The sequence below is a fragment of the Schistocerca nitens genome, chromosome 9, assembly GCF_023898315.1.
Source record: "Schistocerca nitens isolate TAMUIC-IGC-003100 chromosome 9, iqSchNite1.1, whole genome shotgun sequence".
In the NCBI taxonomy this organism is placed as follows: domain Eukaryota; kingdom Metazoa; phylum Arthropoda; class Insecta; order Orthoptera; family Acrididae; genus Schistocerca; species Schistocerca nitens.
This window is the reverse complement of record NC_064622.1, coordinates 433,960,215-433,987,813: the sequence shown is the minus strand read 5'-3', so window position 1 is coordinate 433,987,813 and position 27,599 is coordinate 433,960,215. Positions and strand designations below refer to the sequence as shown.

Here is a 27,599-nt window from a genome sequence, read left to right as displayed (position 1 = left end):
CTCTTGTGACCAGTGGCAGAGCTGTACACGACGTTCAAAGTCGTCGCCATACAATTCCTGGTGCATAGAAATATGGTACTCGTGCAGTCGATGTTGATGTAGCATTCTCAACACCGACGTTTTTGAGATTCCCAATTCTCGCTCAATTTGTCTGCTACTGATGTGCGGATTAGCCGCGACAGCAGCTAAAACACCTACTTGGGCATCATCATTTGTTGCAGGTCGTGGCTGACGTTTCACATGTGGCTGAACACTTCCTGTTTCCTTAAATAACGTAACTATCCGGCGAACGGTCCGGACAGTTGGATGGTGTCGTCCAGGATACCGAGCAGCACACATAGCACACGCCCGTTGGGCATTTTGATCACAATAGCCATACATCAACACGATATCGACCTTTGCCGCAATTGGTAAACGGTCCATTTTAACACGGATAATGTATCACGAAGCAAATACCATCCGGACTGGCGAAATGTTATGTGATACCACGTACTTATACGTTTGTGACTATTACAGCGCCATCGATCACAAAGCGAAAAAAGTGGTCCAACTAAAACATTCATATTTCTTTACGTGCTACACGAATATGTAATAAAAACGACGGTTCCTATTTAAAAAAAACGCAGTTGATATCCGTTTGACCTATGACAGCGCCATCTAGCGGGCCAACCATAGCGCCATCTGGTTTCCCTCTTCAAGCCAGACGAGTTTCGTTCTTTGTAGTTTTTTCTTTTGATGCTTATTTCGTAAGATATTTGGACCACCCTGTATAAGGAAAATGCTGCGTGTCCATCTCAGGGTGACAGACTCTCCCATCTAGAAAGACAACTTTTGGAACTATCGAATCACAGTCAGAAACCACGAACTGGAATACGGTCGAGAAGCAGATCGAAACCACCGCGGCATGCACAGAAATACTCCGTGTGCTGGTATCACTGTAAATTCAAACAGAACGTGAAATTCACATCGCAATGTTCATTTCTTTCTTAATAGTCCGCTAACGCTCAGACGGAAAACTACACGGTCCAATCACATTAATGTGACCACCATCTATGTTTGACGACCACGTGCAGTAACTACTCACAGGCGGAAAGTGGCAGCGCTAGCGGTGGAGGGTATATGAAGCGTGTATGAGAGATGCGGAACGAAGTGTAATCGTTGTCGTGTTGCGAAAATGGAGCGATGTATCTGACGTCCAAAAGGACATGATCGTTGCTTTCGGACCAAAGACGGAGGCATTTCTGAAACGGCTAAGTTTTGTAAAGGTTCGCGTGTGACCGTGGTTAAAATATGCCGTGCATGGTAGAAATGGCACTATCCAAAACCGTTGCCGAGCCAACTGTGGTGCACCTCGGGCCATAGATGACAGGGGCGAACGACGGCTGAAGAAATGTGAACGGGCCAACAGACGTGCAACTGTCGAGCAACTGAACGCCCAGACGAACCACGGTGTTACCAACAGAGTCTCATCAATGACCGTTCAGCTATCGTTACTGCGTCTGGGCCTCTGCAGCAGGCACCTGTTTCGTACACCTGTGCTGACTGATGTTCATCGGCGATAAACGCTGGAATTTGCAGGTCAGTACCGCAACTGGACGCTCACTAAGTAGCGAACAGATATCCTTTCAGAGGAATCAAGCTTTATGCTCCATTAGACGGCCGTTAACGTGTATGGCGACAAATGGTTCAAATGGCTCTGAGCACTATGGGACTTAACATTTGAGGTCATCAGTCCCCTAGACTTAGAGCTACTTAAACCTAACTAACCTGACATCACACACATCTATGCCAGAGGCAGGAATCGAACCTGCGACCGTAGCAGTCGCACGGTTCCGGACTGAAGCGCCGAGAATCGCTCGGCCACTGCGGTCGGCGCCAAGTGCGAACTGCGTGCAGTTATTCGGTTTTTAAACGAAAAGGGCACTGCGCCGATTGAGATCCGTCTCAAATTGACGGAAGTGTTTGGTGAGTCGTGCATGGATGTCAAAAATGTTCATAAGTGAGGAAGAGAGTTTGCAGCTGATCGGACCGAAATTCACGACGAACAAAGGAGCGGGAGACCGTCAATTTCTGAGGAGACAGTGTTGAAGGTTGAGCAAAGCATGCGTGAAGATCGGCGGATCACTCTGGATGATCTCTACACGTTGGTTCCAGAGGTTTTCCGAAGCACCGCTCACAAAATTTTAACGGAAACATTGAACTACCGGAAGGTGTGCCCAAGATGGTTGCCACACATGCTGACTGAGGACCACACGCGGCAACGAGTTGATGCTTCCCGCGCATTTCTTCGACGCCTTGCAGCCGAACAGGACAAGTTTCTGGACTCAGTTGTCACGGGTGACGAAACCTGGGCATACCACTTTACACCTGAGACCAAGCAACAACCACGCCAGAGGCGGCATCCTTCTTCACCTGAAGCCGCGGAAATCCAAGCAAACACAGTCTGCCGATAATGTCATGACAACCGTTTTTGGGATCGGAAAGGGGTATTGTTGGTCGACTTTATGCCCACTGGGACTACAATTAACGCTGACAGGTACTGAGAGATTCTGAAAAAACTCAAACGGGCAATTCAGAACCGGAGAAGAGGAATGTTGAGCAAGGGCGTACACATACTCCATGACAACGATCACCCACACATCGCTCGGCAAACCGTTGCTCTCCTGCAACAGTTTCAGTGGAACATAATCACCCACCCACCCTACAGTTCTGACTTCCCAGTGACTATCTCCTGTTCCCTAGGTTAAAAGAACATTTGGCCGGAAAGCGATTGAGCTCCGACGACGAGGTGAAAGAAGAGGTTCATAACTTTTTGAACAGCATGGCGGAGAGCTGGTACAACATGGGCATACAAAAACTGCCACAGCGTCTACAAAACTGCATCGATAGAAATGGTGATTATGTCGAAAAATAGCTAAATGTTCAAGCTGTAAATTGATGTAAACCATTGCAGAAATAAACAGGCCTATGTAATTATAAAAAAAATAGACCTTACCTTTGGGGGTTACACTCGTACTAACAGGACAGCTCGTAGTGTACGCGCGTTGTTCGAAGAGCAGCAGGATGAGTTTAACCGCACTCCGCTGGTCACCAGGTTCCTCGTATTTTCACTCAGCTGAGAATCTGGACACCATCTCGATCGGTCTGTGTGCGCTATGGATCCTCAGCCGAGAAACCTAGCGCAGCTGGCCGCGACACTCGAGTCGGCATGGGTGTACACCCCTGTCGGTACCTTCCACAACACGGACTCCCCACCTGAACGTCTTGCAGCGGTTCGGGCTGCAAAAGGTGGTTGATAACGTTTTGGAAGATAGTTACTTCTCCGTGGACCCTGCAGTACGCTATACAACTGGCGCAGCCCTGAGTGAGGAGGCTGAGTCATCTCGCCGCCTGTTCATAACTGATCGCAACACCCTTTTTTGGTTTTTGGTCGATTCCGGAGCAGACGTTTCCGTTTTTTCAGCAAAAGTATTAGACCACAAATCTTTCAGGAACGTCAACTTTACGCTGGAAACGGTTCTGTAGTACACTCGTATGGTAAACAACAACAATCTTGCAGATGTTTGCCAGATAATTATTGGTGTGGGTGTAGAAAAATTTCCGCTACCAGTCACAATAAAAGGTTATTTATTTGTCACATGACCGGTTTAGGGCCTGTGCCCATCTTCACGTGTTTACACATTCATGTACATGTTTAAATGCTGGAGATCACTGTATAAATACAATAAAAAATTATTTGCTGGTGACTAAACAGATACAAGTGGGACAATTGTAAGTGGCAAGGCAGCACTTGTCGAAAATATATCTGTACTTACCTAAAGCTGAACCATCATTTTTATAGTTATCCTGTGCTGACCGTTTTACCACTTAGTTACACATTATCATTTTCACGTCCATATTTCAGTTTTATGAAGTTTAGCTGCATGTTTTACTATTATGATGTGCACTCGTGAAATGCGCTGTGTTTACAGGCAAACTTAGAGCTACGAAGTACAATGATGTTATATACACTCCTGGAAATGGAAAAAAGAACACATTGACACCGGTGTGTCAGACCCACCATACTTGCTCCGGACACTGCGAGAGGGCTGTACAAGCAATGATCACACGCACGGCACAGCGGACACACCAGGAACCGCGGTGTTGGCCGTCGAATGGCGCTAGCTGCGCAGCATTTGTGCACCGCCGCCGTCAGCCAGTTTGCCGTGGCATACGGAGCTCCATCGCAGTCTTTAACACTGGTAGCATGCCGCGACAGCGTGGACGTGAACCGTATGTGCAGTTGACGGACTTTGAGCGAGGGCGTATAGTGGGCATGCGGGAGGCCGGGTGGACGTACCGCCGAATCGCTCAACACGTGGGGCGTGAGGTCTCCACAGTACATCGATGTTGTCGCCAGTGGTCGGCGGAAGGTGCACGTGCCCGTCGACCTGGGACCGGACCGCAGCGACGCACGGATGCACGCCAAGACCGTAGGATCCTACGCAGTGCCGTAGGGGACCGCACCGCCACTTCCCAGCAAATTAGGGACACTGTTGCTCCTGGGGTATCGGCGAGGACCATTCGCAACCGTCTCCATGAAGCTGGGCTACGGTCCCGCACACCGTTAGGCCGTCTTCCGCTCACGCCCCAACATCGTGCAGCCCGCCTCCAGTGGTGTCGCGACAGGCGTGAATGGAGGGACGAATGGAGACCTGTCGTCTTCAGCGATGAGAGTCGCTCCTGCCTTGGTGCCAATGATGGTCGTATGCGTGTTTGGCGCCGTGCAGGTGAGCGCCACAATCAGGACTGCATACGACCGAGGCACACAGGGCCAACACCCGGCATCATGGTGTGGGGAGCGATCTCCTACACTGGCCGTACACCACTGGTGATCGTCGAGGGGACACTGAATAGTGCACGGTACATCCAAACCGTCATCGAACCCATCGTTCTACCATTCCTAGACCGGCAAGGGAACTTGCTGTTCCAACAGGACAATGCACGTCCGCATGTATCCCGTGCCACCCAACGTGCTCTAGAAGGTGTAAGTCAACTACCCTGGCCAGCAAGATCTCCGGATCTGTCCCCCATTGAGCATGTTTGGGACTGGATGAAGCGTCGTCTCACGCGGTCTGCACGTCCAGCACGAACGCTGGTCCAACTGAGGCGCCAGGTGGAAATGGCATGGCAAGCCGTTCCACAGGACTACATCCAGCATCTCTACGATCGTCTCCATGGGAAAATAGCAGCCTGCATTGCTGCGAAAGGTGGATATACACTGTACTAGTGCCGACATTGTGCATGCTCTGTTGCCTGGGTCTATGTGCCTGTGGTTCTGTCAGTGTGATCATGTGATGTATCTGACCCCAGGAATGTGTCAATAAAGTGTCCCCTTCCTGGGACAATGAATTCACGGTGTTCTTATTTCAATTTCCAGGAGTGTATATATGAAATTACTAAAAGCTGTTACAAATTAAAAAATGACAGCTAGAACTGTTTTGAGGCACACTGTTGTCCAACAAAAATGTGGATAAAAAATTCATAATGTATATCAAAGAACTTCGCAGTCTATAATAGCTTTTCAAGTTTCTATATGTGAAACACCCTTGCACTTCCTTTGGCGAAGTTTTTTTGACCATAACGTACATGTTTCTGTATGAGCATCATCTTTACACCTGCTACATCTAAGTTCTTTGACCAGAGCCCACATGTTTGTATGTAAACACAGTGTATTTCAGTAGTACACATCGTATTAGTGAAACATGCAGCTAAACTTTATAAAACTGAAATATGGACGTGAAAATGATAATAAGTGTGTAACTAAGTGCAAAAAAGGTCACCACAGCGTAACTATAATAACGATGCTTCAGCTTTAGGTAAGTACAGATATATTTTCGACAAATGCTGCCTTGCCACTTACAATTGTCCCACTTGTATCTGTTTAGTCACCAGCAAATAATTTCTTTGTATTTATACAGTGATCTCCAGCATATAAACGTGTACATGAATGTATAAACACCTGTAGATGGGCGCAAGCCCGAAACCGGTCATGTGACAAATAAATAACCTTTTATTGTGACTGGTAGCGGAAATTTTTCTACACCCTAAAACGGAACAGTCACGGAGTTTAACAGTATCCACTATGGATAAAATTCATTTAATTATTGGTGCGGATTTCTTGATGCATTATCGTCTGTCGCGTGACGTTGTCTAAAAAGTTGCTCGACCGAGAGACTTTAATCGCTAGCACAGCCTCTGCAGACGTACCTATTGACACTTTATTGTTTTCGATTGACCTCTAGAATAAATATTGAGACTTGCTAAAGAGATATCATAAAATTCTCACGGAAAAACCTAATCACGATTTTCCTGAAGTTAATGTGCAACACAATCACAACAACAGGACCTCCAGTGCATGCATGAGCCAGACGCTTGTCACCAGAAAAATTAACGCAAGCGAAACTTGAGTTTCAAGAGATGTTCAGTCTTGGCATATTTCTTCATTCTAAAAGCTGCTGGTCTACTTCTCTCCATCTCGTTTCAAATAACGATGGAACTTGGTGTCGCTGTAGAGATTCGAGAGCTTTAAACTCTGTCACAGTACCAGACCGTTATCCAATAATCCATTTACAAGATTTCAACTGCCAACTTTGCAACAGAAAGATATTTTATAAAACTGACTTCATTCGAGCTTATTATGACATTTCTGTTGCACCAGAAGATTTGCCTAAAACAGATGTTATCACACTATTTGGAATTTTCGAATTTTTGAAGATGCCAATTGGAGTACGAGTGCAGTGGAAATATTCCACCGATTTGTTCATAGCATTTTGAATGATTTCCCTTTTGTATCTTCTTATTCAGGTGGTATTCTCGGTACTTCAGGATCAAATGAAAGACATATAATGAATATACAACAGCTTCTTCAATTGCTGGATAAATATAATCTTAACGCTAACGTAGGAAAATGCATTTCTAGAGAGAAAGGGATATCATTCTTGTGTTCTTACATGTCACATCAAGGACTTTCACCGTTATAAAAAATGAAAATAATTAAGGACTTGCGCCATCAGAAAACTGTAGCGGATCTAGGCTTTTTTTAGGAGTTGTGAATTTCTACAGTTATGTGTTATCACGTACTGCAGAAATCCAACTAACTTTGCTTAATCTGTGCCAGAACACCAAAAGGAAGGATAATAACCCTGTTACACGGACTGACGAAGCAGAAAAATCGTTCAAGAAATTAAAAGAAAAACAACCTTTTGCAACTCAGCTTGCTCATCTCCCAACAGATCTTCCCTTAATTTTGATGGTCGATGCTACAGAATATGCTACAGGTGCTGCTTCACACCATCTGCGATAAGGAACATCTGAAACAGTTGCGGTTTTGTTCAGGTTTCTCACTGACACACTGCCGTGAATTGTTGGCAGCATATTCGGCAGCCAAACATTTCGATTGTCTTTTGGAAGGAAGAGAGTTCATAGTAGCCACATACCACAAGCCATTAACATTTGACTTTAAATAGCGCCCAAAAAAGCAACACGCAGGTAACTGCGCCATCTGGAATTTTCCAGTCAGTTCACCGCAGGTATTCGATACCTTCGTGGAGGAGAGACTATACCTGCCGATACATGTTCCAAAGTTGCGGACATCTTGTTGCCAGCCATCATTTCAGTCAAACATATTGCAATGACGCGAAGCAGTGACCCAGATATGGGTTCAAACTCCTGTTCCTTAGCGTTCGTAACAATATTATGACCAGATGGGTCGCAGTTACTTGGTGACAATTCTACGTATTAACTCAGGCCAAATGTTCCTCCATCGTACTACCAACAAGTCTTTCATACTCTTCATGGCTTGGCTCACTCTGATATCAAAGGTGCAGTAGGCTTGATTCGAGCCGGCCGAAGTGGCCGAGCGGTTCTAGGTGCTACAGTCTGGAACTGCGCGACCGCTACGGTCGCAGGTTCGAATCCAGCCTCGGGCATGGATGTGTGTGACGTCCTTAGGTTAGTTAGGTTTAAGTAGTTCTAAGTTCTAGGGGACTGATGACCTCAGAAGTTGTCCCATAATGCTCAGAGCCATTTGAACCATTTTGAACTTGATTCGACAACGTTTAATTTGGCCTTCATTGAAATAAGCTGTGGGTAAAAATATGTGTTCACTGTCAACGACCAAAAACTTCAAAACATACAAACAGTGCTTGTGAAGTTTTCAGTGAAGCTGCCAGTCGCTTGTCGCATATGGATTTTGATGTAGTGTATCCTTTACCTTGCTCTCACGGCTTCACCTCTCTCTTAACAATGATGGACAGGTTTACACGTTGGCCAGCGGAGGTTCCACTGAAGGACATCTCTACAGAAACTGTTATCAGTACTCTCTTAGTACCATAAAACGCATGTTTTGGAGCCCTGAAAAGCTTCACCACCGACAAAGGACGGCAGTTTGAGTGTCAATTATTCACTCGATTCACAAAGACACTGTTATACACCACACCGAAAACACTGCTTACCATCCAGCACCGAACGGCAAAGTAAACGGCAGCAGCATAAGGAGCTCGGCTTTCAGATGACTGGATTGACAACTTTCCAACGTTTTTAATGTGCCTCTGTTCTCATGAGATTCCAAAATATAGCACCAACGCTGCAGAAATGACTTCGACATGACAACTACACTTCCAGCCCATTTCTTTGATCCTACGCCACTGGAATGTGACATTCCAACTTCAACTTGAACCGGCACATTGCGTCGCTTGAGCCAATTAATGTTCGACAATGTCTGTCCTCATCCATCCAGAAACTCTTCAAGTAAGTCATGACGCACAGAGGAAACCTCTGCAACTTATGATTGACCATGTCTGGTACATCCAGGCTCTAAAAACACTTTGTTGTTGAAACACCCGATGGACAGAGGGCCGTCTCCGTCGACAGACTCAAGCCAACCTTCTCGCTGAAGAATATGGATCCTGTGTCGGCCATGTTAGCTTCATGTAAAGAACCACCTCCAGTCACCAAAACTAGTGTCATCAGCCAACCCAACGAGCTGCACGTTTTGTTCGAACAGAGCACTTCCCAAAGAAGTACCTCAGTTTTATCGCTGGGGAGAGAATAATAAGTGCCCGTAATGGACACAGCAACATGTAAACTCTATAAAAATTATGTACACATATCGGAGTAATAAGCCTTTGGGTTTTCACCTTTGACTGGCGTGGTTTGAACGTTCTTCTAACTGTCCGCAGTTGATAGTTGAAGTGGTCCCTGCAGCAATTAAATATCTACTGATACCAGTATTGCTGACCCCTGTTTGGATCACAAGCGAGGTAGATTACTCCTACACGTCGGTCAGGGGCCTGAAGATGGCGTAGTACAACGCTGAAACTAGTTGCCAAATAAAAGAAGGTTGAAAATTGACGGCTGAAGTGTAATTTGACATCCTCTATCGAACAGCCGAGTCCCGCAACCCTCGCTATAAAGATGAACATACAGAGACTTCTGTTTATCTGTTTATCGTCTCCATCGCAACTAATCTTGAAGCACATGTAAGTGTGCGTTCACCATAGTTTCCTTCGTGTGGTGCTAAATAAATAATTATTTTTACTAGCACCACAATATATGTGTAATTTTTCTATATTACCTCATTTGCATAACAACAAATAGTTCAGGGTTTCATTTCAACCGCCTTCGTACGTTGACGGCAGAAATCCAGTTTTGCACACCTGGATGCTCACTCCATAAATATTTATACGCTGTGTTTTAGAGTGAGCGATGTTCGAAGGACAGACTTTGAGTATGAGATGGGAGATTCCTCCTGAAAACGAGCAAATAAAGGAAAGAGATTGTAGACACCTTTGATATTATACAGACAATATGCAGACTTGATCAATTCAGTTTTGTTTCATAAGTAGAAGACGTTTTAATATGTAATACTAAACGAAGGAAAATTGTTTTCAGAGTAATATTATAACAGCTGTGATCACCAGAGATTATTGATAACAGTGCACAACTCAGTCACGTTCCGCTTCATGTTTTAAGCGGCGGGATCTGACGCGTTTTGTCGCGTTAACGGTAAGTAAAAAAGTCTCAGCAGATTGTATCTCCACAATATATGTCTCCTGCGAGTAACGAACAAACAGTTTCGATTTTCTGCACATAATCATCTTTTTCAGTAGATAATACTGCTCCTGTTGTCACGGTAGTGTCTACGTTTATTTTAAAGTAACGGCATACGCGAAACGATACGGAAGTCTTCGTTTGTATTTTTACGAAACCAGACTAGTCTAACACAATTTTTGAATAATGACTGACTCTGCTGCTTGGATATCGACCAGATATGTAAACATAACTTCTAGCACTCATCTTGAAGTTGAAGCCCTTGCTTCCGTGTTTGTTTACAAATGAAATTATTTTTTGATGGGATTCGCCTTCAGCAAACACAACTTTTTCGTCTTTTACCCAGACATGTTTCGCTGAAGTGACAACAACGTCAGTGTTTTTTTGATTTAATTTTTTTACCCTATACTGTGGTTTTGTGGTTCTTTATGTTTGTGATTACAGTTGGTTTTCTTTCACATTTTGGTTTCCCCATTATCTTCACTGTGAAAAACTTTCACTGTCACTGTTGTTAAATAGTAACACAGAAAACCACAAAAACCACAACATTTGGAGACAAGGAAAAAAACCACTGTTGGTGCTACAGCTTCAGCTAGACGTGTTTTGGTAAGGCAAGAAAAAATGTGTTTGCACACCGTGGACCCGATCATAAACAAATTTACTTCTAGAATGAGATTTTCACTCTGCAGCGGAGTGTGCGCTGATATGAAACTTCCTGGCAGATTAAAACTGTGTGCCCGACCGAGACTCGAACTCGGGACCTTTTGCCTTTCGCGGGCAAGTGCTCTACCAACTGAGCTACCGAAGCACGACTCACTCCCGGTACTCACAGCTTTACTTCTGGCAGAAGTAAAGCTGTGAGTACCGGGCGTGAGTCGTGCTTCGGTAGCTCAGTTGGTAGAGCACTTGCCCGCGAAAGGCAAAGGTCCTGAGTTCGAGTCTCGGTCGGGCACACAGTTTTAATCTGCCAGGAAGTTTCATATCAGCGCACACTCCGCTGCAGAGTGAAAATCTCATTCTGGAAACATCCCCCAGGCTGTGGCTAAGCCATGTCTCCGCAATATCCTTTCTTTCAGGAGTGCTAGTTCTGCAGGTTCGCAGGAGAGCTTCTGTAAAGTTTGGAAGGTAGGAGACGAGGTACTGGCAGAAGTAAAGCTGTGAGTACCGGGCGTGAGTCGTGCTTCGGTAGCTCAGTTGGTAGAGCACTTGCCCGCGAAAGGCAAAAGGTCCCGAGTTCGAGTCTCGGTCGGGCACACAGTTTTAGTCTGCCAGGAAGTTTCAAATTTACTTCTGTCATTCAGTTAGCATAATTATACATCTTGTAAATATCAAGAGACGAATATTAACAGTTACTCACTGAACAAAATTATTGTGTTAAGGAAGTTATGTAAGTTACTTTTACGATCTGCACACACTCACATCATTAGCGTGTGGAAAACTAGTATGGTGTCTAAGCTGTACAGCCAGTTATATTTTTCCAATTTTGTTTTGTGCAAAGAATCGGAATGCACTCAGCACGTGTGTGTCTTCGAAACAGTCTACCAGACACTTCCTGGGGTTTAAAAGGTGTAAAGAAGATAAAGTACAGAGAAGCGTGCTACTCCTCAGCATTACGTCTGTGAGGTCCAAGTAACGGAGATGCATGAGTATTCTTGAACATTTAGAACGTCGAGCAGCGAACTTGTTCGGTCCTAGATTTATTACTGGTACACGTGTTATAAAATCCACGTTTGTTTAAAAGGCGTATCTCCACTGCCATAAAGTTGTTTGTCGATTAAGTGACACGGTTTTTCTCAACATTTTGAGAAATTAAGATGACTATAATTGCAGACAACTTACAAACAAATTTGTTGAGTCGTCTGCAATCCAGACAGTATAGGTACATGATAGACCCAAACACAATGCACAAAAGCTTCGAAGCATACTGGAGAGTGGGCTACTAATTAGGTGTTAGTATTAAGTCTTTATGTTCAATTATTCTGAGCAAGGTGACAGAGGGATGGCTCTTTTGCTACTATTACAAAGTAAACGTAGGTATTTCAACTGATTATGCGTCTCTATCGTACCGTGTTTAGTTTAATCGTGTTTCCACATCTTCTGCCTATTTTATGTGTAAGCTAAAGTTAAGCATTTTGACGCTTGGGCTATAATAACCTTCAAATAATTTTTGGGATTACCCTGCTATCGTAAGCGTCATAGTGCATCTAACTTTTAAGTTTATAAACAGCAGCGTTTCAGATCTATTAACTCAGTGACGTTTTGTCAGACTGCCAGTTTCCGTTCGCCGAATTCTGTACAGCTGCTTATACGAGAATGTATTAAGGAAAAAAATGTAATTTTGATTGTGAATGTAGCACCAGGCAAAAGAGTTACATTACACTGTAGGAAATACTGCAACCAGCCCCAAGTATTCTTGAAAATGGTTCAAATGGCTCTGAGCACTATGGGACTTAACATCTGTGGTCATCAGTCCCCTAGAACTTAGAACTACTTAAAACTAACTAACCTAAGGACATCACACACATCCATGCCCGAGGCAGGATTCGAACCTGCGACCGTAGCAGTCACGCGGCTCCGGACTGAGCGCCTAGAACCGCGAGGCCACCGCGACCGGCTCAAGTATTCTTGAGATGATTTTATTATATTATTACTAGTTTCGGGCCTGAGCCCATCGTCAAATGATAGCGTTGACTTCTCTGCAAGTTTAGTGTTGTGTCTTCGTGAAAAGCCCTCCTTTTAATATTATCGGACAGAGGTTTGATTTTCTTTTACAATCTTTGAAAGAACTAAAAACAAATGGCACATACGTTTCCTTTTCTATTACACACATCAAAAAATATTTTGCATCACCTCAGTTCCGAGAGTTGCGGAACCACTACAGAAAATTGGAATAGAGATCAACATAAACATCATTTCCGCCCTTTTTATTGCTCATGAAAACCACACATTACATGTTGTACCACCATACAGCGAGACGTTCAGAGGTGGTGGTCCAGATTGCTGTACACACCGGTACCTCTAATACCCAGTAGCACGTCCTCTTGCATTGATGAATGCCTGTATTCGTCGTGGCATACTATCCACAAGTTCATCAAGGCACTGTTGGTCCAGATTGTCTCATTCTTCAACGGTGATTCGGCGTAGATCCCTGAGAGTGGTTGCTGGGTCACGTCGTCCATAAACAGCCCTTTTAAATCTGTTCCATCTCTGTCGATAGGTTTCATCTCTGGAGAACATGCTGGCCTCTCTAGTCGAGCAATGTTGTTATCCTGGAGGAAGTCATTCACGAGATGTGCACGATGGGGGCGCGAATTGTCGTCCATGAAGACGAATGTGTCGCCGATGTGGTTGCACTATCGGTGAGAGAATGGCATTCACGTATCGTACATCCGTTAGGGCGCCTTCCATGACCATAAGCGGCGAACGTCGGCCCCACATAATGCCACACTAAAACATCAGGGACCTTCACGTTGATGAACTGGCTGGACAGTGTGTCTGAGGGGTTCAGTCTGACCGGGTTGCCTCCAAACACGTCTCCGACGATTGTCTGGTTGAAGGCATACGACACTCATCGGTGAAGAGAACATGATGCCAATCCTGAAGGGGCCATTCGGCATGTTGTTGGGCCCATCTGTACCGCGCTGCATTGTGTCGTGGATGCTAAGATGGACCTCACCCTGGACGTCGGGAGTGAAGTTGCGCATCATGCAGCCTATTGCGCAAAGTTTGAGACGTAACACGATGTCCTGTGGCTGCACGAAAAGCATTATTCAACATGGTGGCGTTGCTGTCAGGGTTCCTCCGAGACATAATCCGTAGATAACGGTCATCCACTGCAGTAGTAGTAGCCTTGGGCGGCCTGAGCGAGGTATGTCGTCGACAGTTCCTGTATCTCTGTATCCCCCCATGTCCGAACAACGTTACTTTGGTTCACTCCGAGACGCCTGGACACTTCCCTTGTTGAGAGCCCTTCCTGGCACAAAGTAACAATGCGGACGCGATTGAACCGCGGTAACGACCGTGGAGGCATGGTTGAACTAAACACGAGCCGTGTACCCCCTTCCTGGAGGAATGACTGGAACTGATCGGCTGTCGGACCCCCTCCGTCTAATAGGTGGTGCTCATGCATGGTTGTTTACATCCTTGGTCGGGTTTAATGACATCTATGAACAGTCAAAGGGGCTGTGTCTGTGATACAATATCCACAGTCAACGTCTTCAGGAGTTCTGGGAACTGGGGTGATGTAAAACGTTTTTTGATGTGGATACAATCCATACTAATCAATGAACTGAACTAAAAACAATATGGCGGATGCATTTTGTTACGAATGTCAACAAATGTATCCGTCATTTGTTTACATTTGTACACAAATGTCTCCATCATTTTGTTTTTAGTTTAGTTCATTGATCAGTATGGATTGTAACAGAAAACCAAAGCGCTGTCCTATAATATGTAAAGGAGGGCTTTTCGAGAAGATGCAAACGTAAAACTTGCATAGAAGTCAACTCTATCATCTGACGATGAGCTCAGGCCCGGAACTAGTGATGGTATAATAAAATCGTTTCAACAACACTTATGGCTGGTTGCAGTATTTCCTGCAGCGTAATCTACAAGAAAAACTGCGATGCTCGCCAACCAAAATGGATAAAAAATTTACAGATTCTGTTGAGGAAAAATGGAAATACAAGACACAGAAAAAAACGATTAAAAATTATTCTTGTTGTTTATAGTTTTCATGTTTATTCTTTGATGATAGTGACAATGTTTTCTCGTTCTGCACAGTTGGTTACCTGTACTCGAGGTGCGAGAAGACGCAGACCTTAGCCATGCACAACAGGCTGCGCACTGTCGGTGAGTACACCTGCTAAACAATACGCCAGGCAACTTTTTTAAAAAATGTATTTGTTTATTTAGTTTCAGAAGCGCTACGTACAGTACGCACACACATTACATCCACATAATAACACAAGGCAATAGTAATTGCTAGTATAAATTGTACATGTACAAGAGTGCTTAAATAATATCAAGATATCATTAAAGAGAGTGATTAGCAGCAATACTAAAACTTTGGAGTGTTCTACCCAGTCTGTATGTTATGTTATGTGCTATACTCATGAATAAACTTTCGCTCGCCGTTGTTTAATGATTCAAACTTCTTGTGTTTAAACCGAAAAAAGAAAAAAACAAATCCCGTGTATGTCTTTGCTGGTATAGTCTACGTCTCCCTCTGCCACTTCGTCTGTGCTGGAAGTTAAAAACTCTCTCACAAATTTGAATATTCAAAGAAATGATGTAGAAGTTTTCTTCTTTAACAGCATTTTACTGAAGATCCTTATAATACTCGAAAACCTCATATAGTACTTTTTGACAAACGAGCTGTATCAGTTACAGTTTCATTTGATATTAACCGAAGTTCATTCTCAGGCGAATGACAGATAACAGAAAAGTGACAGCCAAAACAGCTTCCGCCGTTCTCTCGGTGTCATTGCGATTGTCACGGCAGTTCTTCTTCCATGGTGGGCAACATATCTTCCAAGACAAGATCAGACGACAAGAAATAACAGCCCAAACGGCAGGTAACGTTCGAAAGCAGTAAGCTTGCTATCGTCGTCCCGACTGCGTGCATCCACTGCAGAATACACGCAGTAACTTCCGAACAGCATACAACACTAACTCATTACTTAAATAGAACTTTTATGGTCGTGATCATCATTCGTCGGTTAGGTAGATGCCTTGTGACACATCACTTCACCAAAGCGATATAATACACTACTACCTTTAAAATTTGGCATTAATTAGCCTCCGAAAAATTATTAAATTATGTCCGGCCAGAAACTTGCGTAGTCGACAGCACTGTCTTAGGACAGATGAAGATATTACTGCGTACAAGTTGCCAAACGCGACAGGCAGGGGAACAAGAGCTACATATTTTGTGGTTCTCTGTAGCCACACAGATCGGTTTGGTTCCCAACGAGATCACATCTTCCCATAGGTATGCTTGTTGTCCTTATTTCGCTCCTTAATGTATAGGATTTCACAATTTTTTTCAGTTCACATTTTCATCATATGCAAAGGGCTTGCTTAGGAAAGATCGTGATCCATAGTTTGTTGACTGTAGCTCGCCATAGCTGGAGTGTAGATGCGCTCTGTATGATACCTAAAGAATTTGTACTATTCAAGATGTCTCTGGTTTCTGATCACAGTGTGATCGGTTGATGTCCATACAGAGGTTTGTGTTTTGTACATTCTGTCTTACGCCTGTATAGACTTTCGGTCGCTTCATGGCTTACACTATACGATGCGATTTGAATTTGGATATGGTTCAAATGGCTCTGAGCACTATGGGACTCAACATCTTAGGTCATAAGTCCCCTAGAACTTAGAACTACTTAAACCTAACTAACCTAAGGACATCACACACATCCATGCCCGAGGCAGGATTCGAACCTGCGACCGTAGCAGCCCCGCGGTTCCGGACTGCAGCGCCAGAACCGCTAGACCACCGCGGCCGGCTGAATTTGGATAGAGAGTTTGTCAATGGCCGTCCGCTTGAGATAGTTCATCTTCTCTGATTTTGTTAGTACTAATATTTGAAATAAAAAACAATACAAACTACAAAATAAAATTTAAAATACACATAAATCATCAATATTTTGTTATTCTTGTTCATTTTTATTCAGGCTCCACGTATCCGGTAGCCTCTCTTTCGTTCCCTTCACATTTCTGTCCCTCATTCTTACCTCCTTTCTGCAAAAACCAAATCTAACTTCTAATGTTACGTTGTTCAGGTTTACAATACAACAATTGTAATACGCCATAATTAGTTCAATAAATAAAATGCGACATTTAATTATAATAAAAGAACATCAGAGAACTAACAAACTACCAAAGTATCCAACTTACGAGCAATTTCAGGAAAAAAGAGAAATATTGACTGGCTCTCTTTTATCATATAGAAAGTACAGAGGTCAGTTTCTCTCCAGTTTTATATCCACTTCTACGCTCCTAATAACGATTTTAAAGTGAAACCTGAGATTTAAATTTTTCACAGAGCACACTTTTAGAAGCTGCGTTGTTGTACGATTGTGGCCTGCTGTGGGCTTTTGAGTCTAAGAAAATGCCACTGACCTCACCGTAGTTTGAAACGTGAACTTGAGCTCAAGTGGTCGACACCCTAAGTACTCCTTCACCGGCACCAGCACAAATACCAATAATCATGTAATTACACTCCTGGAAATGGAAAAAAGAACACATTGACACCGGTGTGTCAGACCCACCATACTTGCTCCGGACACTGCGAGAGGGCTGTACAAGCAATGATCACACGCACGGCACAGCGGACACACCAGGAACCGCGGTGTTGGCCGTCGAATGGCGCTAGCTGCGCAGCATTTGTGCACCGCCGCCGTCAGTGTCAGCCAGTTTGCCGTGGCATACGGAGCTCCATCGCAGTCTTTAACACTGGTAGCATGCCGCGACAGCGTGGACGTGAACCGTATGTGCAGTTGACGGACTTTGAGCGAGGGCGTATAGTGGGCATGCGGGAGGCCGGGTGGACGTACCGCCGAATTGCTCAACACGTGGGACGTGAGGTCTCCACAGTACATCGATGTTGTCGCCAGTGGTCGGCGGAAGGTGCACGTGCCCGTCGACCTGGGACCGGACCGCAGCGACACACGGATGCACGCCAAGACCGTAGGATCCTACGCAGTGCCGTAGGGGACCGCACCGCCACTTCCCAGCAAATTAGGGACACTGTTGCTCCTGGGGTATCGGCGAGGACCATTCGCAACCGTCTCCATGAAGCTGGGCTACGGTCCCGCACACCGTTAGGCCGTCTTCCGCTCACGCCCCAACATCGTGCAGCCCGCCTCCAGTGGTGTCGCGACAGGCGTGAATGGAGGGACGAATGGAGACGTGTCGTCTTCAGCGATGAGAGTCGCTTCTGCCTTGGTGCCAATGATGGTCGTATGCGTGTTTGGCGCCGTGCAGGTGAGCGCCACAATCAGGACTGCATACGACCGAGGCACACAGGGCCAACACCCGGCATCATGGTGTGGGGAGCGATCTCCTACACTGGCCGTACACCACTGGTGATCGTCGAGGGGACACTGAATAGTGCACGGTACATCCAAACCGTCATCGAACCCATCGTTCTACCATTCCTAGACCGGCAAGGGAACTTGCTGTTCCAACAGGACAATGCACGTCCGCATGTATCCCGTGCCACCCAACGTGCTCTAGAAGGTGTAAGTCAACTACCCTGGCCAGCAAGATCTCCGGATCTGTCCCCCATTGAGCATGTTTGGGACTGGATGAAGCGTCGTCTCACGCGGTCTGCACGTCCAGCACGAACGCTGGTCCAACTGAGGCGCCAGGTGGAAATGGCATGGCAAGCCGTTCCACAGGACTACATCCAGCATCTCTACGATCGTCTCCAATGGAGAATAGCAGCCTGCATTGCTGCGAAAGGTGGATATACACTGTACTAGTGCCGACATTGTGCATGCTCTGTTGCCTGTGTCTATGTGCCTGTGGTTCTGTCAGTGTGATCATGTGATGTATCTGACCCCAGGAATGTGTCAATAAAGTTTCCCCTTCCTGGGACAATGAATTCACGGTGTTCTTATTTCAATTTCCAGGAGTGTAGTAATACAGCTTAAAGAAACTAACAACTAATTACGGAGGGACTTCAGAATGTAGATTTAACATGTCGTTCCACACTGACAATAAGACCATTGCGCAAAAAGAGTGGGGCACTGTCAGAGGAGAGTACCAGTTCCGGGTTTCCTGCAGACTTTCTCGCCAATGCTATGACCCCTGAGTTCTCCCAATTGAACCCATTGGACTTTTTTGTGTGGGGACATTTAAAAGCTTTGGCATATTCCAGAGCTGTTGACAGTATCGATGAACTCTGGTAATGCATTGTGGATGGGTGTCAATGCGTCCGAAACTCGCCTGGGGTTTTTGAACAAGTACGGGTGTCGATGAGGACACTTAATAAGGACTGCCTTCCCATGAACGGTGGTCACGCAGACCATACACTGAACAGGCAAAGAAACTACAACACCTGCATAATATCGTGTAGGACCCCCGCGAGCACGCAGAAGTGCCGCAACGCGACGTGGCATGGCCTCGATTAATGACTGAAGTGGTGCTTAGGGAACTAACACCATGAATCCTGCAGGGCTGTCCATAAATCCGTAAGAGTACGAGGTGTGGAGATCTGTTCTGATGAGCACATTGCAAGGCATCCCAGATACGCTTATAAGTTTCATGTCTGAGGAGTTTGGTGGCCAGCGGAGGTGTTTAAACTCAGAAGAGTGCTCTTGGAGCCTCTCTGTAGCAACTCTGAACATGTGGGGTGTCGCATTGTCCTGCTGGAATTGTCCAAGTCCGTCGGAATGCACAATCGACATGAATGGATGCAGGTCATCAGACAGGTTGCTTACGTGTCACCAGTCAGCCGGACGGGGCCGCCCTGCCTCTACCGGTCGACCATGGGTGTCTATAATTCGCTGTCGGGACTCGGAATCGTCTGTAGACGACTTAGGTACCGGGCGGGGTGTTGTACTCGGTAGAGCAGTTGCCACGCTGCGATCTGTTGAGACTCAGCCCTAGATTGGGGGATTCGTCATGTAGATGCGCAAAACTATAGGCCTATATCTCTCACATCGTTCTGTTGTAGAATTTTAGAACATGTTTTTTGCTCGCGTATCATGTCATTCCTGGAAACCCAGAATCTATTCTGTAGCAATCAACATGGATTCCGGAAACAGCTTTATTAGTTCATGAGACCAAGAAAATATTAGATACAGGCTCCCAGGTAGATGCCATTTTCCTTGACTTCCGGAAGGCATTCGATACAGTTCCGCACTGTCATCTGATAAACAAAGTAAGCCTACGGAATATCAGACCAGCTGTTTGGCTGGATTGAAGAGTTTTTAGCAAACAGAACACAGCTTGTTGTTCTCAATGGAGAGACGTCTACAGACGTTAAAATAACCTCTGGCGTGCCACAGGGGAGTGTTATGGGACCATTGCTTTTCACAATATATATAAATGACCTAGTAGATAGTGTCGGAAGTTCCATGCGGCTTTTCGCGGACGATGCTGTAGTATACACAGAAGTTCCAGCATTAGAAAATTGCAGCGAAACGCAGGAAGATCTGCAGCGGATAAGCACTTGGTGCATGGAGTGGCAACTGACCCTTAACATAGACAAATGTAATGTATTGCGAATACATAGAAAGAAGGATCCTTTATTGTATGATTATATGATAGCGGAACAAACACCGGTAGCAGTTACTTCTGTAAAATATCTGGGAGTACGCGTACGGAACGATTTGACCGTATAAAATTAATTGTTGGTAAGGCGGGTGCCAGGTTGAGATTCATTGGGAGAGTCCTTAGAAAATGTAGTCCATCAACAAAGGAGGTGGCTTACAATACACTCGGACGACCTATATTTGAGTACTGCTCATCGTTGTGGGATCCGTACCAGGTCGGGTTGACGGAGGAGATGGAGAAGATCCTAAGAAGAGCGGCGCGTTTCGTCACAGGGTTATTTGGTAAGCGTGATAGCGTTACGGAAATGTTTAGCAAAAGAGAGGCGCTCTGCATCGCGGTGTAGCGTGCTGTCCAGGTTTCGAGAGGGTGCGTTTCTGGATGAGGTATCGAATATATTGCTGCCCCCTACTTATACCTCCCGAAGAGATCACGAATGTAAAATTAGATAGATTCACGCGCGCACGGAGGCTTTCCGGCAGTCGTTCTTCCCGCGAACCATTCGCGGCTGGAATAGGAAATGGAAGTAATGACAGTGGCACCTAGAGTGCCCTCCGCCACACACCGTTGGGTGGCTTGCGGAGTATAAATGTAGATGTAGATGTAGAGTGGTATATAGACGTATCGGGTCCCATATCACTCCAACTGCACATGCCCGACACCATTATAGTCCCCTGCTGACTTGCAGGACCCATGGGTTCATGAGGTTGTCTCCATATCCGTACACGTCCATCCGCTCGATACAGTTTGAAACGAGAGTCGTCCAACGAGGCATCATGTTTCCGGTCATCAACAGTCCAATGTCGGTGCTGACGGACCCAGGAGAGGCGTAAAGCTTTGTGTCGTGCAGTCATCAAGGGTACACGAGTTATCGATGATGTTTCTTTGAATAGTTCGCACGCTGACTCTCACTTCTGTCACGTTGAACGGTTCTCTTCAGGTGTCGTTGGTCCCGTTCTTCCAGGATCTTTTTCCGGCCACAGCGATGTCGGTGATTTAATGTTTTACCGGATTCCTGATATTCACTATATACTCGTGAAATGGTCGTACGGAAAAATCCTCACTTCATCGCTACGTCGGAGATGCTTCGTCCCATCGCTCGTGCGCCAATTATAACTCCGCGTTCAAACTCACATAATGTTGGTAACCAGCCATTGTAGCAGCAGTAACCGATCTAACCTGCGCCAGACATTTGTTGTCTTATATAGGCGTTGCTGACAGCAGCGCCGTATTCTGCCTGTTTACATATCTCTGTATTTGAGTACACATGCCTACACCAATGTTTATGGCGCTACAGTGTATATTTTTATGTGTTTTTTTCCCAAGTGAATACCTGCATTTTGGGTCCTTGCGGACTCTGTTATAAAGTGTCCATGTACTCAGTGACAATACGTCATTTCGGGAAAACCATTGGTTTCTGGGCCTTTGTTTATTATAGTTGCTTGTTGCAGTGTCCTCTACTCGCCCTTTCATTTGTCCCCGTAACAGTCAAGCACCCTGTGTTTGTTATTGGCTTTTTTGTAACATCTTTCAGTTTGGGCATTGACTTTTTAATCATACTTTTCAACTCTCGGTGCTGGTTGCCGTGAGGAAGACCCGAGTTCCAATTACGGTACTGCCAGGGATGTTTCCTTGGTGGGATGGCTGGAACAGAGCTCACTCAGCCTCGTGAAGGCAACTGAGGAGCGGTTCAAGAAACCTGACATTTTATCTTCTTTACCTTTTGTTTGGAGCTGGTGATACTGCCGGATGCAGTGGTGCAAAGGGAGCGCCGTCTATTGCTGGACACCCATTCAAATGAGACACGGTGCTCTAAACTGTCTGAGATGACGGCGGCGTGCATAGCACAAAAGTTACCGGTTTTAAGGCAGGCCGCTCCCATGTTGTCCCATATAACCTTGAGTTTGCACTCTAATGTTTCAGCATCTGCGTGTAACTTCCACACTGTATTTTGGCAGGACTCTTGTCATCCAGTGTCGACATAAACAGTTGGGAACGGGCCAATTTATGGCTGCTACAATCAGGGGAGGCTCTGTAGTCGCAGGTGTCGTGTTCGACTCTAGGATAACATCTGGTGACCGTCGCTTTTCATTGTCGCGTTCAAGTGGCAGAGCAGAGGCCACGTTATGAGCCTGATGAAGGCAGACGACTCATGGACGTATTTATGTGTTGTGAGTGTTCTGCAGTTCCCAAGAGTTGAAGCTGCGTCAGAGGCAGCCTATGGTGCGACTGAGTAGAGAGAAATCCGTCTGCGTCGCAAAGACCACAGCGGCGGTGGTGAGTTTCTGCGGTGTTCGTCACTCGATGGGTGAGATGCCAGCACAACTGAGCGTTAGGTATACAAGCGATCGACTGCCGCAGCCGTTATCACTCTATGCTCCTATCTTTAGATGGTGGTGGTTTACCAAAGACAGTTTCCGTCATTCGCACTCAAAAGAGAGCGCTAGTGCGTAACTGACTAGGTTGCTCTCGTACAGTAGCTCGACCCGCTGTGTAGGGCCGAGTAGGTGACAGGATCGAAGTCTGCATTCAGTTTCTGCCAGCCCTTTCCTGTTTATTGGGCTAGTCCTGTAAGTGCTTTGCCATATCCTAAAAGTATGTTCTAACTGTTACTCTTATCAGATGCAAAAATGACGATACTAAGTCTATTATATCTCTGCTAGCACAAAAGTCCTCAAAAATGGAGACATTAGAACGTCACCGACGGCGACCATGCGCGATAAATGTGTAATGGAAATTCTTGCGTTGTGAATACTGTACTGACATTTGGGCAGTGCGTTCAACTGTACTCTCTTACGATATCTAAATACACTCCTGGAAATGGAAATAAGAACACCGTGAATTCATTGTCCCAGGAAGGGGAAACTTTATTGACACATTCCTGGGGTCAGATACATCACATGATCACACTGACAGAACCACAGGCACATAGACACAGGCAACAGAGCATGCACAATGTCGGCACTAGTACAGTGGATATCCCCCTTTCGCAGCAATGCAGGCTGCTATTCTCCCATGGAGACGATCGTAGAGATGCTGGATGTAGTCCTGTGGAACGGCTTGCCATGCCATTTCCACCTGGCGCCTCAGTTGGACCAGCGTTCGTGCTGGACGTGCAGACCGCGTGAGACGACGCTTCATCCAGTCCCAAACATGCTCAATGGGGGACAGATCCGGAGATCTTGCTGGCCAGGGTAGTTGACTTACACCTTCTAGAGCACGTTGGGTGGCACGGGATACATGCGGACGTGCATTGTCCTGTTGGAACAGCAAGTTCCCTTGCCGGTCTGGGAATGGTAGAACGATGGGTTCGATGACGGTTTGGATGTACCGTGCACTATTCAGTGTCCCCTCGACGATCACCAGTGGTGTACGACCAGTGTAGGAGATCGCTCCCCACACCATGATGCCGGGTGTTGGCCCTGTGTGCCTCGGTCGTATGCAGTCCTGATTGTGGCGCTCACCTGCACGGCGCCAAACACGCATACGACCATCATTGGCACCAAGGCAGAAGCGACTCTCATCGCTGAAGACGACACGTCTCCATTCGTCCCTCCATTCACGCCTATCGCGACACCACTGGAGGCGGGCTGCACGATGTTGGGGCGTGAGCGGAAGACGGCCTAACGGTGTGCGGGACCGTAGCCCAGCTTCATGGAGACGGTTGCGAATGGTCCTCGCCGATACCCCAGGAGCAACAGTGACCCTAATTTGCTGGGAAGTGGCGGTGCGGTCCCCTACGGCACTGCGTAGGATCCTACGGTCTTGGCGTGCATCCGTGCGTCGCTGCGGTCCGGTCCCAGGTCGACGGGCACGTGCACCTTCCGCCGACCACTGGCGACAACATCGATGTACTGTGGAGACCTCACGCCCCACGTGTTGAGCAATTCGGCGGTACGTCCACCCGGCCTCCCGCATGCCCACTATACGCCCTCGCTCAAAGTCCGTCAACTGCACATACGGTTCACGTCCACGCTGTCGCGGCATGCTGCCAGTGTTAAAGACTGCGATGGAGCTCCGTATGCCACGGCAAACTGGCTGACACTGACGGCGGCGGTGCACAAATGCTGCGCAGCTAGCGCCATTCGACGGCCAACACCGCGGTTCCTGGTGTGTCCGCTGTACCGTGCGTGTGATCATTGCTTGTACAGCCCTCTCGCAGTGTCCGGAGCAAGTATGGTGGGTCTGACACACCGGTGTCAATGTGTTCTTTTTTCCATTTCCAGGAGTGTATGTGTGATTCCAAGATTCTCATTGGGCAAGCTACAGGATAATTATTTGTTGCGGTGGGTGGGGCTAGGCGGGGGAGGGGTGGAAGGTGAGAGAAAACGGTTCCACCTGCTACAGTGCTCACAGTCTGAATGATCATTCCCTGCAATTTGCATACATGGCCAAGATAATAACACGAACCGATGGCACTACTACTGCGTCATCGCATCCAGCGCCATTGTTGTAGTTCGAATAGAATAGCTTTGTGACTGACAGAATGCTGCGGGGGAAGGGTGTCGGGGGGATTGTTAGCAGCCAGCCACCCTTTACAAGGTTCTGCATGCACCAAAAAACAGCTTGTATGTGGCCCACAAGAAAGAAATGAGATTGGCTGGCGGCTGGTCTCTACAACTCCCCCACTGGGACGTTGTTTAATCGACGTATTAGGCTGGTGTATAGCTTTATAGCGTTTTTCCATAAGTTTGATGTACGCAAGAGATACACCTCAGAGAGACTTTAGTCATCACTGTTTGCAACAGTCGCCAACACAGGGATAACTTTTCAGTTCCGCGACTGTAGAAATCGCGCGATTTTGAGGCGGAGAACTCGTCGAGCCGTGTTAGGAGCGCATTTTCATCCGGAAAGGATATTCCTTGAAGCCAGCACCCACATGATCTTGCCACGTGACATAGTGAAGTAACAAGATCGCACTAATGCCGAAATAATAGATATTGAGACAAGTGTTCACGAAACAAAAATTTAACTAAAATAGGTCAATAGAGGAAAGTCAACTAGACGATATGAGATACCTGTACCATACTACACAGATCACGCGAGACAAGTTGCTGCCTTAGAGAACGGAAACACAAAAATATGAGGAAGCGAGATCAGGTGAATAAAATGGGTGCGGAATGACTTCCCAACCACACTCCTGTGTAGTGCTTTTTATCAGATCAACAGAATGCGGGCAGGCGTTATCATAGAGCAACGTCACTTCACGCTGTCCTCCTGGTTGTGGTTCTTGGATTGTGTCTGCAAGATGTCTCAGTTGTTGACAATAAATGTCACCAGTGCTGACTACACCTGAGCGAAGCAATTCGCAGTATACCACATCGTCGCTGTTCCACCAAATGCATAACATTACCTTTCGTGGGTGCACGCAGGTCTTTGTATTGGGAGTTGCTGCTTTGTTTGGGATCAAACATTTCTTTCTTTTCCTGATATAAGCTTAAAGACACCATTTCTTGTCTCCAGTAACGATACACGATAGCAATGGTTGGCTTTGATCACGAACCAATTGATGACGAGCAAACAGAGATGCACCTATGGCCACATGTTGACTTTCGTTATTTTGGCTTAGAGCATACGGTAACCATAGACTAGACTTATGAAACTTCCCCATTGCATGCAAATGTCGAACAATGGTGGAATGATCAAAGTGCATCACATTTGCCAGTTCTCTTGTACACTGACCTGGATCGTTGTGTATTAATGCGATTAAACGATCTTCATCAAACTCCGAAGGTATTCCTGAACGTGGAGATTTGCTAATGTAAAAACGGGAAAGCCATTTTTTTGGCTTGCTCTGTTCAGTGGCATTATCACCATACAAAGCGCAAACGTTTCTGCCAACCCTCTACTGAACTTAAACAGAAGAATATGTCAGAAATATTCCGATTTCTTGACTTGGCATTCTATTTTCTAGCGTCCACAGCTCCAAATGACAATATGTAAACTAGAAATAAAAATAACAGACGATAAATAAACCCATAACAACCGTAATACTAACGTGAAAAACAAAAAATATTACGAACTTACATACTAACCTATTATAACTCCAGCCACCATCCACATAATCTTGCCACGTGGCATAGTGAAGTACACTACTGGCCATTAAAATTGCTACACCACGAAAATGACGTTCTACAGACGCGAAATTTAACTGACAGGAAGGAGATGCTGTAATGTGCAAATGATTGTTTTTCAGAGCATTCACACAAGGTTGGCGCCGGTGGCGACACCTACAACGTGCTGACGTGAGGAAAGTTTCCAACCGATTTCTCATACACAAACAGCAATTGACCGGCGTTGCCTGGTGAAACGTTGTTGTGATGCCTCGTGTAAAGAGGAGAAATGCGTACCATCACGTTTCCGACGTTGATAAAGGTCGGATTGTAGCCAATTGCGATTGCGGTTTATCGTATCGCGACATTGCTGCTCGCGTTGGTCGAGATCCAATGACTGTTAGCAGAATATGGAATCGGTGGGTTCAGGAGCGTAATAAGGAACGCCGTGCTGGATCCCAACGGCCTCGTATCACTATCAATTGAGATGACATGCATCTTATCCACATGGCTGTAAGGAATCGTGCAGCCACGTCTCGATCCCTGAGTCAACACATGGGGACGTTTGCAAGACAACAACCATCTGCACGAACAGTTCGACGACGTTTGCAGCAGCATGGACTATCAGCTCGGAGACCATGGCTGCGGTTACCCTTGACGCTGTATCACAGACAGGAGCACCTGCGATGGTGTACTCAACGACGAGCTTGGGTGCACGAATGGCAAAGCGTCATTTTTTCGGATGAATCCAGGTTCTGTTTACAACATCATGATGGTCGCATGCGTGTTTCGCGACATCGCGGTGAACGCACATTGGAAGCGTGTATTTGTCATCGCCATAATGGCGTACCACCCGGCGTGATGGTATGGGGTGCCATTGGTTCCACGTCTCGGTCACCTCTTGTTCGTATTGACGGCACTTTGAACAGTGGACGTTACATTTCAGATGTGTTACGACCCATGACAAAAATGGTTCAAATGGCTCTGAGCACTATGGGACTTAACATCTGTGGTCATTAGTCCCCTAGAACTTAGAACTAGTTAAACCTAACTAACCTAAGGACATCACACACATCCATGCCCGAGGCAGGATTCGAACCTGCGACCGTAGCAGTCGCGCGGTTCCGGACTGAGCGCCCAGAACCGCTAGACCACCGCGGCCGGCCT

The 27,599-nt window shown here is 46.2% G+C and overlaps 1 protein-coding gene across 1 annotated transcript in view; it reads left to right on the top strand.

Moving 5' to 3' along the window:
• LOC126202894 (scavenger receptor class B member 1) overlaps positions 1 to 27,599 on the top strand; it is a 750,245-nt gene that overhangs the window by 44,338 nt on the left and 678,308 nt on the right. The window contains exon 2 of the mRNA XM_049936968.1: positions 14,873 to 14,943. Coding sequence (XP_049792925.1) covers positions 14,919 to 14,943 — 25 coding nt within the window. The 5' untranslated portion in view covers positions 14,873 to 14,918. The remainder of the gene's footprint in view (positions 1 to 14,872; positions 14,944 to 27,599) is intronic.